General features: G+C 32.0%; 1 protein-coding gene across 7 annotated transcripts in view; it reads left to right on the top strand.

Annotated features, from left to right (window-relative positions):
- The window catches only part of LOC105558733 (ecdysone receptor), a 98,006-nt gene that overhangs the window by 67,094 nt on the left and 15,221 nt on the right, over positions 1 to 15,691 (top strand). For all 7 annotated transcript variants that reach the window (XM_012006590.1, XM_012006596.1, XM_012006593.1 and 4 more), the window contains one exon: positions 10,561 to 11,006. In XM_012006590.1, coding sequence (XP_011861980.1) covers positions 10,561 to 11,006 — 446 coding nt within the window. The remainder of the gene's footprint in view (positions 1 to 10,560; positions 11,007 to 15,691) is intronic.

Below are 15,691 nucleotides of genomic sequence, written 5' to 3'. Positions count from 1 at the left end.
TTATATTTAGTATGGCAGAAGGTTTAACATAACCATAAAAAGTATTCAGTTTAGTAAAGTAAAAAATGGCAACGGATAAAATGCATATCCGACATATATCTTTCTCTTCTTCATAAGCAGCGTAGAAAGTCTTTCTTGAGAAGTAGATACTCTATGACAGAGTTCGGCGAGATAGGTCGATCTTCAGTTGACTCCGCCCGCCGCTATTCCCCTTTACCTCGCCGTCCGCGCGAAGCCCACGAGCCGCTTGTGGCTCAGGAACGTAAATGTGTCTTCAATAGCTTTCCCCGTCACCCTTGAGGATTTTTATCAACTGGGCAGAAGCAGAAATAAATAATGACTAGACCAATTTTGGGAATTTTTATTTTTTATAAATTTTATTTTGGAAAATAATGTCTCATATAAATATGTAGAGGCAAACATGGAATGAATTTTAAGTTCAAAATCGCGAAAGTTGGGGTGTGACGATTCTTTCAAAATTTTATAAAAAGCCACACCAGTTGATTACAATCAGTCATCAGTGAATTATGCCTACTGGGGATACCACTATAAAAAATAACGCGTTAACAATAGTACCTCAAGGGTGACGAGGAAAGCTATTAAAAACACATTTACGCTCCTGAGCCTTGAGCGGCTCGTGGGCTTCGCGCGGAACGGTAAGGTAAAGGAAATAGCGGCGGGCGGAGTCAACTGAAAATCAGCCGCGACGTGACCCATCTCGCCAAGCTCTGCTCAATGACAATCCAAAACGCAGAAAATCATGGTTAAATCCCAGCGAACCTAACCCTCAACGTCGTTCGCAAAGCCTAATCGCTTCGGAAAGAAAGTTCTGCTCGGCATTTGGTGAGATACCAAGGGCGTGATATATTGTGAGCTATTGGAACCAAATGAAACAATTACTGCAAACCGCTACCAAGACCAATTAATCCGTTTGAGTCAAGAATTGGAACAAAAACGTCCGTATTCTGGCAAAGAAAGACGTCCTGCGAAATTGTTGCATGATAACGCTAGGATACACGTTGCTTCTACGACAAAAGACATCATAATGAGTCTTGGGACGTCTTGCAGCACCCGGCGTATTCACCAGACATCGCTCCTCTCGATTATCACTTTTTCCGATCAACGCAACATGCCTTGTTCGATACGTACTTCAAATCAGTGGATGAGATCCGAAAATGGCTCAACGACTTTATCGTATTTAAAGACACAACATTTTTCCGAGATGGAATTCATCAATTACCTGACAGATGGTTTAAAGTTATAGAAAGTACCGGCGAATACTTTGATTGACAAATTTGTTTTACTTTGTTTTTAAATAAATCTTAAATATAGCTAAAAAATTTGGATTATTCATTTCTACACCTAATATATTACCTACAATACATACAGGGTGTTATGGATAAGGTGTCCATCTGCTCGCATACAAGTAGAGCGGATTAAATTAAAAAGTTTAACTAAAATATACTATTTTGTTTTATTCTTAATTTCTTATTGTAAAAATGTTAAATTTGCCTTTTAATATTTGTAGATTCGTAAACTTTTTAATTAGTTTGTTTAAAATTTTCCTAGATTATTGCAATATTCTTATATTAGTACTTTAGATTTTAATAATATTATTTTTTTATTTTTACTTTTGAAATGTAATTATTCTCACAAAAATTTTATAAGCACAAGCAAAACTATTATACGTTTTGATATTTGACTTTTAAAAGTAGTTTATTTACAACTAACAAAACTGATATTTTATATCACATTCTTTGGATTAGTTCGTGATTTCCGATTAAATGTTTTGTATAAAATGTTAAACTTGGAGTTTGAGCAAAGTATCACCAGATTATCAAGAGATAGTGTTTTGCATTAAATGTATTTATATTGCCCCATGTACAGGATGGTCCACTTAAATCGAACATCTCAAATATTTCACTTGGTTTGTGATTGTAGAAAAAAATGCTTTAGACAAAACTTGTTTAGTTTGAAAGGGAACGTAAGATGATTTGACCTTGGGTAGTTGTTTGAAGGTCACATGAAGACCACCTTCAATTTCTTACATGAAAACCATCATTTTTCATTGCATATTCTGGTAGCTTACCTCAGGAGCTTTTAAAAACACTATGAAATGTTTTTCCATTAAATATTTTTCGAGTTGTGAAGCTCAAAGTTTACATTATTGCCGGCACTGGCATTACTCAAGGTGTACCGTATGGAGGTTGCACGGTCAGATTTACATCTCTATTGTGTTTGTGTGCATACGGTACACCTTGGATAATGTTAATGTTGGCGGTACTATAAACTTTGAGCTTTATAACTTGAAAAATAATAATGGAGAAATGTTTTATTATAATGTTTTAAAAGTGTTTTGATGAGATCTACAACTTTCATCTGTAGGTAGCATAATACTTGACATAATCTTCTTTATCTATTACTTAACAAATGTAGTTACTCCCTTGTAAACTTTTCTATTTCTTCAATGTCTTTTTCATCAATCGTCAGTAAACTTGCACTACAATATCCAGTTTCTTGAGTTTCTAAGAGTTTGATCAAATAACTTAGCAATTTACTGTTTATCAATGTCTTTTCCGTGTTGTTTTCAACCAGTGGCTCCCTCGATAATTGTTCAGAATTTTCCATTTTGCTTAATTTCAATAAAATAATAAATCACAAAGAAATAAAATCACAAAAACTGTACTAATTGTAAGCACAGAGCGAGCAGCGTCTCGAGACTCTTGAGACTAACTGATCGTGGCACAGCTGAGATACGAAAATACGAGCGAAAACATATGAAAAGCAGCATTTCCGATATTCGGTTGTCTCTCGGCGGTTAGATGTACGGCGGGTATACTATATATATGTGCGAAACAAACGCGGCGTCGCGGCTTTAATCGTCCGATTGCGCTAAGGGTACAAGATCGAACTGTCCCTCACACATGTTTGTTTCGTGCATACGTGTACACAGTATATCTAGCTGTCGAAGAACACTATCCTTAAGTCAGTATATCTTGCTGATGCGTAAAATATTATAGATTTTTAGTACTGGCATTGAATATAGAAACGCAGATAAAGTTTCTCGGTAAATTTTACTTTTAAATATCTAACCACGACAATTCCGAGACTATAAAAAGCATGTTTTTACAAAGCGTCGACTCCAAAAATCGATTGAAAACATATGTTATTGTACAACAAGTTTGTCAATGACGTTCACACTAATTTAAAAAAACAAAGATTATCTCCGACTACCTGAAGAATTCTTATAATTACCTACAGATTACCTGAGCATACTAAAAATTATATAAAATTATCCCAAATATACTGGATTACTCAAGATTTCGTTTGGATTGCTGCTGAATTACCTAGTCCTTGTACAAAGATTACGTCAGTGACCAACCCCTCGCTGTATACATATGTATATTGTAGAAACAACAATGTATGCAATGCACGAGCATTTAGAAGTCAAATTCTAGATAAATATTTAAGAAATTTCATTTTTCCTTATACAATTAACAGTATAAAGCAACTATCTTATTTTGCAAGAACAAAAAGAATTGATAAATGATAGGTGGATAAGATTTTTTGTGAATATAGGTTACTGAATAGTATGAAAGATTTTAGAGTTAAGGAGGGTGGTTACTCAAATAAAAATGATAAAAATAAATTCTAATTTATAGAAAATATATATATATATGTATTAAAATGATAATATATATATATATACATAAAAATAAAAAAATATATATAATATTTGATAATAAGTATTTGTTTGCAAAAATTGGTAACCACATATATTCAATAGTCCATTTGAATTCTTTACGATACTTATTGTGTTTATCCTGTTTTTAGTTAAACTCTATCTTTCCTATGAAATAATTCTATGAATATTAACCTTCCTACAATTTTTGCGAGTGATCGGTCCATAATTCAGTCCTGTATTAAAAAGTATTTTAACATTTTTTCTTTCTTTTCATTGACAAGCGGGTTTAAAATTTTTAAGTACTGATAGGTAAAACTTTCAACTACAACATAGCAAAATCTCAATTTTTTCTACTTTTAGTCTGTTTATGTAGGAGCCATCTAAATATTTATTTTATTAAGTGGCATCTAAAATATACTGTAGATATTTAATTTTTAATTTACTTAAAATGAGAGAATGTTGAAATTCAAATAATTATATCGACATTTAATTTTATTATCATTTTTATCGATATTTTTAAATGTCAATATAATTAAAAAAATTCTTTCTATGAATAAAAATGTAAGTGTACTTATATTTTATACTTACTTTACAATTGACATATGAAGTAAAAGCTACCTATTTTTCCATTACAAATAATTTACCTAAACTCTTGCACAAGCATGTATGGAATACAATTACGATACTATTATTGTTTATTATTTCAGTATTTTTGTTACAATTTTGTATTTCAATTTTATATATGCAATACAAAATGTTTATTATATAGAAATCTTTTTCAACAGTTTTTTTATAATTCAAAAATAGTTTATTATTTCTTTTTACGTAATTATATGAATAAGGAAGAACCCCTTAAAATAAAAATTTGTAAAATAATAAAGTAAAATTTATCTTTGCACAAAAGTATTCATCGTATTTGAAGATTTTTATATGAAAGTATCTAAAGAATTTAAAAGATTTCAGAAATTCTTCTAAAGTTGAAATAAACCTCCTGCTAAAAAATATGTACTTGCAATAGTATGTATTTTTTAAAGAATCCTGCGCATGAATCTTTTTTTCTCTTCGTACGAGTTCACGTCTGTTTTTCCACTTCCTCTTTTCACACGCTCGCTTAACTAGTCTGATCTCTGGAAGGAAACGAAGCGGTGCTCACTGGCCCGTTTTAGCTTTCGTCTCTCGGCTGAGCACAGCGCAGTGCAGTGGGAGAAATAGAGAAGGAAAAACTCGCCATTTGTTAGGTAAGACAAGAGAACAAGGAGGACACGAGTGGCTGTGTGCGTCCACTTGTATAGACATTCACCAAGAAAGCCAGAGTCAAGGCCGCTCACTGCTACGTCGTGACAGAGAGGTACTAACCAACATGGAAACCTTGCTAAGGAATATTAAAACCAGCAACGTCTCGCGCATGGTCTTACTGAGTTTAACGTAGAAATGTACGTAGTTGTCAATCGAGACTTGAAACTTACGTTTCTCTTTACGAATATCTATCGGTTTACTTTGTACTTAATACACAAGAAACACGATTTCTGAAAATAATTATAGATAGAAATTAATGTAATAATATTAATGGATTCTTTGAAACGATAATATATTAAACTATACATTTTTTAATTCATTCTTTCATATATATATGTATATAGTTCATATATAGGACCTTACATTATTTTGTAATATTTAAATTTTTATGTTAGATTGTTTGACTAATATTTTCTTAATGAAAACATCGAAAAGAATTTGTATTCACGTAATCACAAATTCCTAATTTCTAATCATGTACCTCTATAAAATTTAAACTTTAAACCATTCTACTAAAGTTTAAATTTAAATTAAACTTAAAGAATATGAATTATTATTTTATTTCTAAAACTTAGTCCACAAGGAATTATTCTTGTGTGATTCTGAAAATTTTACTATATAGTAAATGTATATGTACACATATACATATAGACATACACACAAATATATATATATATGTATATATATGTATATATTGATTTAATATATATTGATAATAAAAATATTGATTCAAATTTATTTCAGAAAGAAATTAACACGAATTGAAAAAGTGACAAATTAACGTATCCTTCAAAAATAGTATTATGTAAATGTATATTTTCTATATGTATGAAACAATATCATGAATAAAGAATGTAGGTAACGAAAGACTTGTAAATTTTATAATTTGTAGTACGTAGTAATTTTATAATAGAACGATTAATATTTGTTCTATTTGCCTGTCTTCAGTTTCTATATACCTTTTGTGTCAATAAATTTATCGTTAAATTATCAAAATGCTAAATTACATGAAAAATAAATTATTTAATTATTTAATAATCATAATAAATTTAAACAAAAACATCAAAAATAATATTTAATATATAAAATAAAAATAATGTGTAGACTATCAGAATTGTGAAAAATTTTAAAAATATTATATTAAATAGAAAATATTGTAAGAAAATCTGAACAAGAATAATCAACCCGCAATACTACATAAATCTATTTGTATGCTGAGATATCATACACATGTTTTCTAAAAAGTAATCAATGTAATCATGTATAAAATTTGGAGATATATAAAAAATTGTTCATGCAAAAGGTGATCAGTGCAAAAATCTAAATGAAAACAATTATTTTATAATTAAGGTACAAGAAAATTTCAAGATTAATTTTATCTTTAAATAGAATTATTTTTTTATAAATTGAATCTTTATTCTGATAATATTATGACAAAGTTACAAATAATAATAATCATTACAAAAGATATTTTATATTTTATTTTGATATAAAATGTTAAATATCTCGTAAAATATTTTTTATTAAATTTGTAATTTTATATCTTATTTTATTATCCATTTTTATATTTTATCTTACTTTAATAGTTTTACACGCAAAGTAATAAGATAAATTGAAATATATAGAAACACGTAATTGTGCAATAAAAAGAAATGTAATTACACATATGAATTATGTTCTTGTATCAATTAATGTATCTTATTACCTTTTTCACAAAAACATTAAAACAAAAGTTAAACAATTAATATCTTAGATATTTTACATTTTGTTTGAAAATAAATCAGAAATATAATACAAAATGTTTTGTAAACCATTGGTTGTTTATGATTTTACTTTAATGTTTTCATATAAAGTAACTAGATGAAAACTTGTTTGGTTTTATTGTGGTTTGTTATTACATTGTTGATAATGACTCAAAACAGAACCAAAATATCCAATATACAAATAATTATTTATTTTACTAGTTATTAAAAATTAATATAACGTTAATTTATGCGCTGTAAACCGTTGTTGGACTCTCAAAGCTTATCTTTTCACGTTACTTGATAAAAAATTAAGTTGTAAACTCTGCTTGCTGCCATCATCTACAAAATAGTCATTTTTACTAAATAATGTTTCTTATACTATTTCTTGAATTTTTTAATATAGCCTGTTTGGCATATAATTATGTCAGTTATATAATACTTTATGTGAATCTATACATAAACATATTGGAATCTGTAATTTAGCATTTCCATAAATTGTTTGTGATATTTCTGACATCATAAGAGTATATCTATTTTGTAATAAAAAGAAATAATTGAAACAGTGAGATAGTGTCAAAAGATAAAAATAAGCGCACATCAAAAACAAATCGATTTCTTGAAAAAGTAGCATGGCGATTATTGGCTTAGACCAGTTTTTATCAACCAATTCACATCCGCCCGCATACTACGCATATATGTATATCAATGTGTACATATATGTACTTGTATATTGGATATATGCACACCGAACGTAATATCGCCCATACTTTCACCGACCATGACTTCTAACTTGCTTGCGCGCCATTCGGCGAACGAAACAGACAAATGTGTACAATACAGATGCGTAACGATGTCACTACTAAAGGCTAAATCTATTTGAATATCCACTGAATCTGCAATTCTATAGATATTATTTGACATCATATATTCCTACATAATTACCAATTTTTTAATATTTCAAAATTAAAAAATAAACTATAAAAAATATAAAAGTTGTACTACGTCTGCTTTATATGATTTTTCAAATACAATTTTTTTAGTTCATCACCTTGTATAGCTCGTCATTATTGGCCCTCTTGTTTATTTATTTGTATTCACATTGAACGAGCATGTCTTTTCTTTATTAATAAAAATTGTAGTTCTAAGTATTAAGAAATAACATGCACTGCGCGACAAAGGACTTAAATATCTTCTCAATGACAATGATTTTAAATAATAAAATTATAATTTTTCTGAAAATGTTCTAATAGAAGTAACAAATTATTGAAATTATATATACGCACGCGTACACGCGCACATACACACACGCGCACACGTACACACCCGACACCCACATACCCGCATACACACACACAAATTCTTCATTAAAGAAGGTAGCATCGTATTATGAAAATCTCTTGAAGTTAGTTATAAGAGAATGCGATAAAAAGTAGGAGTTTCTATTTAAAATTTTAACGCTTAATTTTTCAAGGTTATTTCAAGATTAAATAGTCTCTCCATCAAAGTAATATACTTTCTAATCTTGAAACATTTATGTTTTATGACTAAACATTAATCACTACGTTGGATAAAAATTAATTTATCATAACTAGAATAACCTTTGTAAGAAATATAGTTGTTGTATGTACCACAATTAATCTTTATAATGGATGGGCGCCACAGTAAGACAATTTTACTCTTACTATTTCGTAATTCTTTTACTGTAAAAATATCGATATTTGATATGCCTTGCCCTCTCCTGAATACGCCCATGATCTGGGATATTAGGTAAGTGGAAATGGAAAACAGGAAGCTTACATAAGGAAGAGGGTTAGAACAGGGACTGTGTTGTTGGGGCAAGTATGGGGATAGGAAAGAAAAGGTTCAGAAGAGAGGGATTGGGGGAAAAGAATATGGCTATTCGATAGGTTGATTTGGATGGCAATTAGTTATGGGGTTGGAAGGAAAGGGAGGGCGTGGAAAAATTACAGGATAGATATAATATTTGAGGTGGCTGTTGAGGGTGGAGAGATATACTCCAGGGTATATGGTGAGGAGAGAACTACGAAGGAAGATGTTGAAAGGAAGGACAGGCATGAGGGCCTTGAGATACGAGAAGAAATTGGAGGAAGGGAGAAGGGGGCAGCCCGCGAAGGAGTGCTAGGAGAAATGGAGGGAAAAAGCGAAGGAGGGGAAAGCAGTGAGGAGATGGAAGGAAGTAAGGAAGGAATATTTGGAAAGGAGACGATGGAAAATAGAGGAGATTGAGAGGTTGAGGGAAGGAGAGGTATGAAAGGGAGAAGAGGTTTCAAAGAGAGGAGAGATGAAAAGAAATTGAAAATTTTTAATAATTGGAGCATTATTGCAACAGCATATTCCTGAGATCAAGTCAAGTCAAAAAGTCCTGTACTACTTTTCCCTCCGACAAACAGTTATCGAGATACCATAAGCTAAACACTGAAAAAGTTTTAAATTTTCTCTTGAATATCTCAAAAAATATTAGGCAAATAAAAAAAATGTTTCGGACAAAAGTTGTTCATATTAATTAGTAGAATAAGATAGCATAATAAACAATGGGGGGTTCCATTAAAAAATTTAAAGGTGATCTTCATGTGATCTTCAAGCAACTATTCAAGGTCAAATTAATGACACCATCTTATGTCCCCCTTGAAACCATACAACTTTTGTCTGAAACATTTTTGTTTGCTGGTCTTAGTTATTGAGATATTTTACTGTTTAAGTTAAAATGGAACACCCTGTATATGTAGATATCATTCACCATGTGCTATTTTGTATTTAGTAAATTTTTAATTTATAATAACAAATATATATTAAAGCCGAAATATTATTATTGAAGTTTCAACTCTGTAAATAAAATGGTAAATGTAGATAAATAAATAAAAATTTTGAATATACAAATTTGATGTTAACGAAACGAGTACTTATTTTACTGATACTTGAAGTAATCTTTTAGCAAAAGAAATCAACTGAAATTGGATTAAATTAGAAATATACTGATTGCTTATATATTTTCCATAAAATGGTAAGTTTGATAGAACAAATGGTTAGATAATTCATAATAAATAATAAAAATATTTATTCTCAAAATTCAGTTGTATTATTTCATACAGGATTGAAAACAAAGTAATTTTGACGGATTAAATTTTCGAATGTATAAAACAGAATTTACTAATGAATTATCATCTCTCCATTATCATGAACAAAAGTAATTTTTGTACATAAATTGTATCGCAATGCACAATTCATAACTTCATGTAGAGAAAATTTGTGTTTTAATCGTAGGGACTATATTTAATACTTAATATTAAGGAACAAATACCTTTATTTTTTATTCACACAATAAATTATTTATTATTATTTATTTATAACATTGACATACATTTTATCATATCCATCGATAAAAATTGAAATTAATTTAATTTTAAATTTGGTTCATATTTGGATAATCACATCAAAGCATACGTGATTATGTTTATTAGCGAATAACTGACATATATGGTATGCACGGACATACGCACACGTACACGCACACACACACAACATCTGTAAGTTACTTGTAGCATCAAAAGTAAACTCATACATAATAATATATATTATAGTAACTATACTGGAGGAGTATCTAATACTATTATACTACTGCTATTTTAATTATACTAGAATTATAATATTGTCAATATTTGCTGACTACATGAAGTACAGGAGCAAATTGAAAATATGTTTATTATTTAATAAAAAATTTTCCTTTCTATAATTCTATACAACTATTTTAATCCTACAGTCCATTTAATTAAATGCAACTAAATTCCTATAACTGTGATAAAATTTTAATTTCAGGAAGGGACGAACTATCTCAACCGGGTTCAATCAATGGCTACGGTAATAATTCCGGTGGTGGCGGTGGCAGCGGGGGTGGCGGTAGTAATGGTGGTAACAACGGAGGCGGAGGCAGCGGTAGTAGTGAAGGATGTGACGGGAAGAAAAGAAAAGGACCTACGCCTCGACAACAAGAAGAATTGTGCCTTGTATGTGGCGACCGTGCGTCTGGTTATCACTACAACGCCCTTACGTGCGAGGGCTGCAAGGGTTTCTTCAGACGAAGCATTACCAGGAACGCTGTGTATCAGTGCAAGTATGGTAACAACTGCGAGATCGACATGTATATGCGTCGCAAGTGCCAGGAGTGCAGACTGAAGAAGTGTCTGACGGTTGGCATGAGGCCGGAATGTGTTGTGCCCGAGTACCAATGTGCGGTGAAGAGAAAAGAAAAGAAGGCACAGAAGGTAGATATCATATCATCATATATTATTTGATACTTTTATTGAAACCTATTTTCATGAGTTATACATTTTTTTAACAAACATTTGACACAAAACGTCTAATGTCGCGAAAATTTAATCTAAAACATAAAACGTTTCGCACAAAATACTCTCTTATGATTTTATCTTTACTTCTTTTACGTACAAAATTATGTGATAAATTGGCTGACTTAAAGAAAATACATCGATAAATCTGACATTGACAAGAGATATGCTCAAATTGCAAGTCTAATTTTATTTTTGGCATTTGCCATCTTATTTAGGTACACAAACAAAATGTCAAGTAAATCTGTCAAATGGAAAATTTTTGATAGCATTCGAAAGTGGATAAGTTTGTGTTTTTTTGGCTACAATGGAAAAAAGTGAATTCTATATGCTGATGAAAAGCACTACTTTTTGTATGGAAAAATCGTTCAAAAATCTGAAGAAAGTTAGCTTTTCTATCTGATTTGGCCCGCCATATCTTTCCAACTAACGATGAAGAAAACGAATTATTGTTTATTTAAATACATTTTGAACGAAATGTCGGTATGTATGCATGCATGTATGTATCCCTACATTTGTGGTGGCTCTATCTTCCGTAAGGACTGAGATATCAAGTTTGTTTTGTGGAGGGATTCTGTTATCTTTTATATTGATATGTTAAATATTTATATTGATAAATTGTGACTTAAATAGTAAATTTTTTCTTTAAAACCAAAAATTATTAAATTAAAATAGAGTTATTAAAGAACTATTTAATACAGGTAGATATAAATAGATCACTTTATTTCCCTCATCGGGGCAAAAGTGGCACTTTTATATGGAGCGTGCCCGAACCCTTTACATATCCAAACCATCTCCTCTCCTATTTACGCAACCTGGCCCTTAGCGACCAATATATTCACGATTCCCTCCTTCCACACGCCCTCATCCTTCTCCGCTCCCTCATCCCCCCGTCTACTCTTTCTCTCCTCCTCTTCTCTTCTCCCTTCCTTTCTCGCCTTTCTCCTGTCCTCCTTCTCTCCTTTGCTTCTCTCTTTGCTCCTGTTTCCCTGCTCTTCTTCTCCTTCCCCTCCTTTTTCACTCCTTTATTCCTTTCCTCTCTCTCTCTCGTCTTCTCCCCTCTCTTATTCTCCTTCTCGTCTTCTCCTTTCCTCCCTGCAATCATATACTTCTATAATTTTCTCCACTCCTCTCCCCTTCCTTTTTTCCTCCCATCCACCTCCATTCCCTCCAATCCACCCACATCCTTCTGTTCTCCACTCTTACCTCCTTTCCCCAGACAAATCCTTCTCTACCCTTGCCCTCTCCAGCATTTTTCACCTTATCCTCCTTTCCTCTATGCTTAGATTTTCGTCTACTCTCATCCCCTACTTCTCTCTCAACCAATCCATTTTTTCTAATATCACTTCTTTATCCTTCTCTTTCATCATTTCGACTATCATTACTCTCCACTATCTCCCCCAGCTACGGTACCCTCCCTAACACTTCCTTTGCCGCTCTTCCTACTCTCCACCTTCTCTTCTCCCTATCCTTACCCTCCACCCCTCTCCAAATCATCCTTCTCCTCCTTCTATCCTCCCTATCTTTTCCTCCCCCTCCTCTCCTGTTCATCTCTCCTCCCTTCAACCATCTCCTCTTGTCATCACCTTCCTCAATCTTCTCCCTTCCGCTTCTCCCACTCCTCTTGTTCTCTCCTCTCCTCCTACACCCCCACTTTCCTCCTCTCCTCTCCTCCCTCTCCGCCCCTCTCTCACCACTCTCTTCCCTCTTCTCCTCCCCATCCCCCTTCTTCTATCTCTCTCCGCCCTCGACCTCTGTCTCCTACATCCTTCTCTCCTCTCTCTCTCTCCTCCGATTCTTCCGCCTCTTCACTACTCTCTCTCTTCTTACCACTCCCCTCTCCATCTCCTTCTTCCATCCCACCCCTTCTTCTCCTCTCCTTCCCTTCTCCTCCGCACCTTCTCTCTTCTCCCTTTTTCTCTCCGCCCCGTCCCCCAATTTTCTTCCCTTCTCTCCCTGCTCCACCTCCGTGTCTCTCTCCATTCTATCACTCTCTTCTTTTACACTCTTTTCCTTTCCGCCTCCCTCCTCAGTTCCTGTCTCTTCTGATCCTCCTTCTTCCCCTCCTTTACCACTCCACCCCCCAGTCTCTTTTTCCTCTCCACTTCTCCTCCTCTCTATCCTCTACCTCTCTTCTTCATCTTTCTTTCTCTCCTCCTCCTCTCCTCCTTCTCTCCTCCTTCTCTCCTCCGTACTACGCCCTTTCTTCCTTTTGCTGCTTCCGCCTTCTTCTTTCTTCCTTCTTCTACCTCCTTCCCGCTTCCCAGCCACTCTCCTTCCATCCTCTTCTCCTCTCCTTTTCTTTCTCTCCTCTCTTTCACTATCACCTTTCTCTCCCTTTCTCTTCGCTCTTCCTCTCCCTCTCCACATCCACTCCTGCTTCCTCCACCTCCGTCCTTCCACTCCTTTTACTTTCTTTCCTCGCCTTCCTCGCACTCCTTTGCTACGTTGCTCACTGTCTTTCTCTATTTAATACAGATATTAAATCACAAATAAAAACAAAAATTATATTAAAGATGTTTACATTATACAAGCTCAGGGTTTATTAAATTTTTTATTTTTATATTAATAAAGATACCTTACAATTTCAATATTATTTTATAAATAATAAAATGTTTATTTTATTGTTTGTTTTTACAGATTTTCTTGTAATAATATACTGTTTATATTATATGTTATATACAAATATCTATATCACTATATCATTAAATTTATTTTTCTTCCTCATAGAGGAAACTTGTTTTCGTTCCAAAATCGCATTTCTACTTTTTAATGTCAAGGTGTTCTAAATGTTCAAAAATGTCATTTAAATACATTTTAAGCCAAATGTCGGTATGTATGTATGTATGCATGCATGTATTCCTAAATTTGTGGTTCTATCTTCCGTAAAGACTGAGATATCAGGTTTTTTTGTGAGAGATTCTGTTATCTTTTATGGATTATTGATATTAAATTTGACATGAATCGTTGAGAGGTTACAACAAAGATTAGTTACAACATACAAATTTAAATATATTAAGTATAATAGAAAAGTAATTTTATATTATGATGTTCATGATTTTTCAGTATAATATCCATGGTTTTCAGACGAGTTGTGTAGTACTGCACCAAATACCCACAAATACGAATTTCTATGGTTAAACAAGATAACGACCATGTTGAACATGCTCCTGTAGGCTAGAAACAACTTAATTTAGTATTTTCTATATTTAAAAAAATTGTTTCTTATAATTTACAATAAAATCCAGAAGAGGCCGAAATTGTAGCTTATCGGTCCTCCTCCTTTAATCGATAAATTTTCAAAATTATTATTAAGGGATTTAACTTCATATGCGTCATTTACGTGTTAAACGCAAATCAACGTTAAAATATATCATCCACAGTATTAAAAAAAATTGCTACGTTAGAAAAATAAAAAAGGTACAAAGTGGAAATACGTATAAATAAATAAAAAAGTGGAAATAAAAATATGAAAAAACTTGAACTAATAAATATAGAGTATTTGTTATTTACTCAAAACAATACTTATATAGTTATCTATACACACTAATAATGGGATAAATTAATTAGTGTAAAGAAAGCATGTAGAGTTACATTTAACAAATATGTAATTGTACATTACAAATTTTATTACGTATAAGACTTACAATATCGCTGCACCCAGAAAAAAGATTTATTCAAGTTAAATAAAAATGAAATACGTTATAATTATGTTTCTTTGAATCTACTCAATTTTTATTTACTTTTACTAAAACATTTGCTAGATTTGAAGAAATAGATATGAAATCTCTTAGAGATTCCAGTCTCAATCTGCAACTCAATCAAATAAAATTTTGGTTAAAGAAAATAAATCATTTTTTTGAACTAAATAAAAGCCTAGTAAAGACAAAATTCAAAGAAACTTTAAGTAAAAAAACTTTTTTCTTGTTGTGACTTCATATACAGGATGGATTAGAATGCTTGCATCAACTTTTTATCATAGGAGATGGATTACCGATCACAACTGTAGCCAACCCGGGAAAAAATGAAAAATCTCGTTATATGTCTCAATCATGTAATATCTAATTGTATCTAAACATAATGAAAAAATGGAAAAATCTTGTTATATATGTCTCAATCATACAGGGTGTCCCATTTTAAATGATCCATGCAAATATCTCCAAAAATACGAAAGATTCAGAAAAACGTTTCAAACAAAAGTTGTTTGGTTTGAAGGGGGACATAAGGTGGTGAAAACGATATTTGCATGGATCATTTAAAATGAGACACCCTGTATAATATCTAATTGTATTTAGATACAATTAGATATTACATAATTGAGGCATATTTAACGAGATTTTCCCTTTTTTTCAGGGTTGGCTACAGTTGCGGTCGGTAATTCAACTTTTATGATAAAAGGTTGGTGCAACCATATTCTGATTCGCCCTATGTATACAGGGTGGGGAAAAAGTCCCGGACCAGTCAAATTTTTCGAAAACAAAGCATTTTTGGAAAAAATGTTATATACAAAAGTTGTAGGGTTTTATGTTATGCATCAGATAGTGATATTAATATGACCTTGAATAGCGTTGTCAAGGTCACGTAAAGGTCACATCCAATTTTTT

This window comes from Vollenhovia emeryi, unplaced genomic scaffold (genome assembly GCF_000949405.1).
Source record: "Vollenhovia emeryi isolate VEMERY1.0 unplaced genomic scaffold, V.emery_V1.0 DF939316.1, whole genome shotgun sequence".
Lineage (NCBI taxonomy): Eukaryota > Metazoa > Arthropoda > Insecta > Hymenoptera > Formicidae > Vollenhovia > Vollenhovia emeryi.
This window is presented reverse-complemented; position numbering and strand designations above follow the sequence as displayed.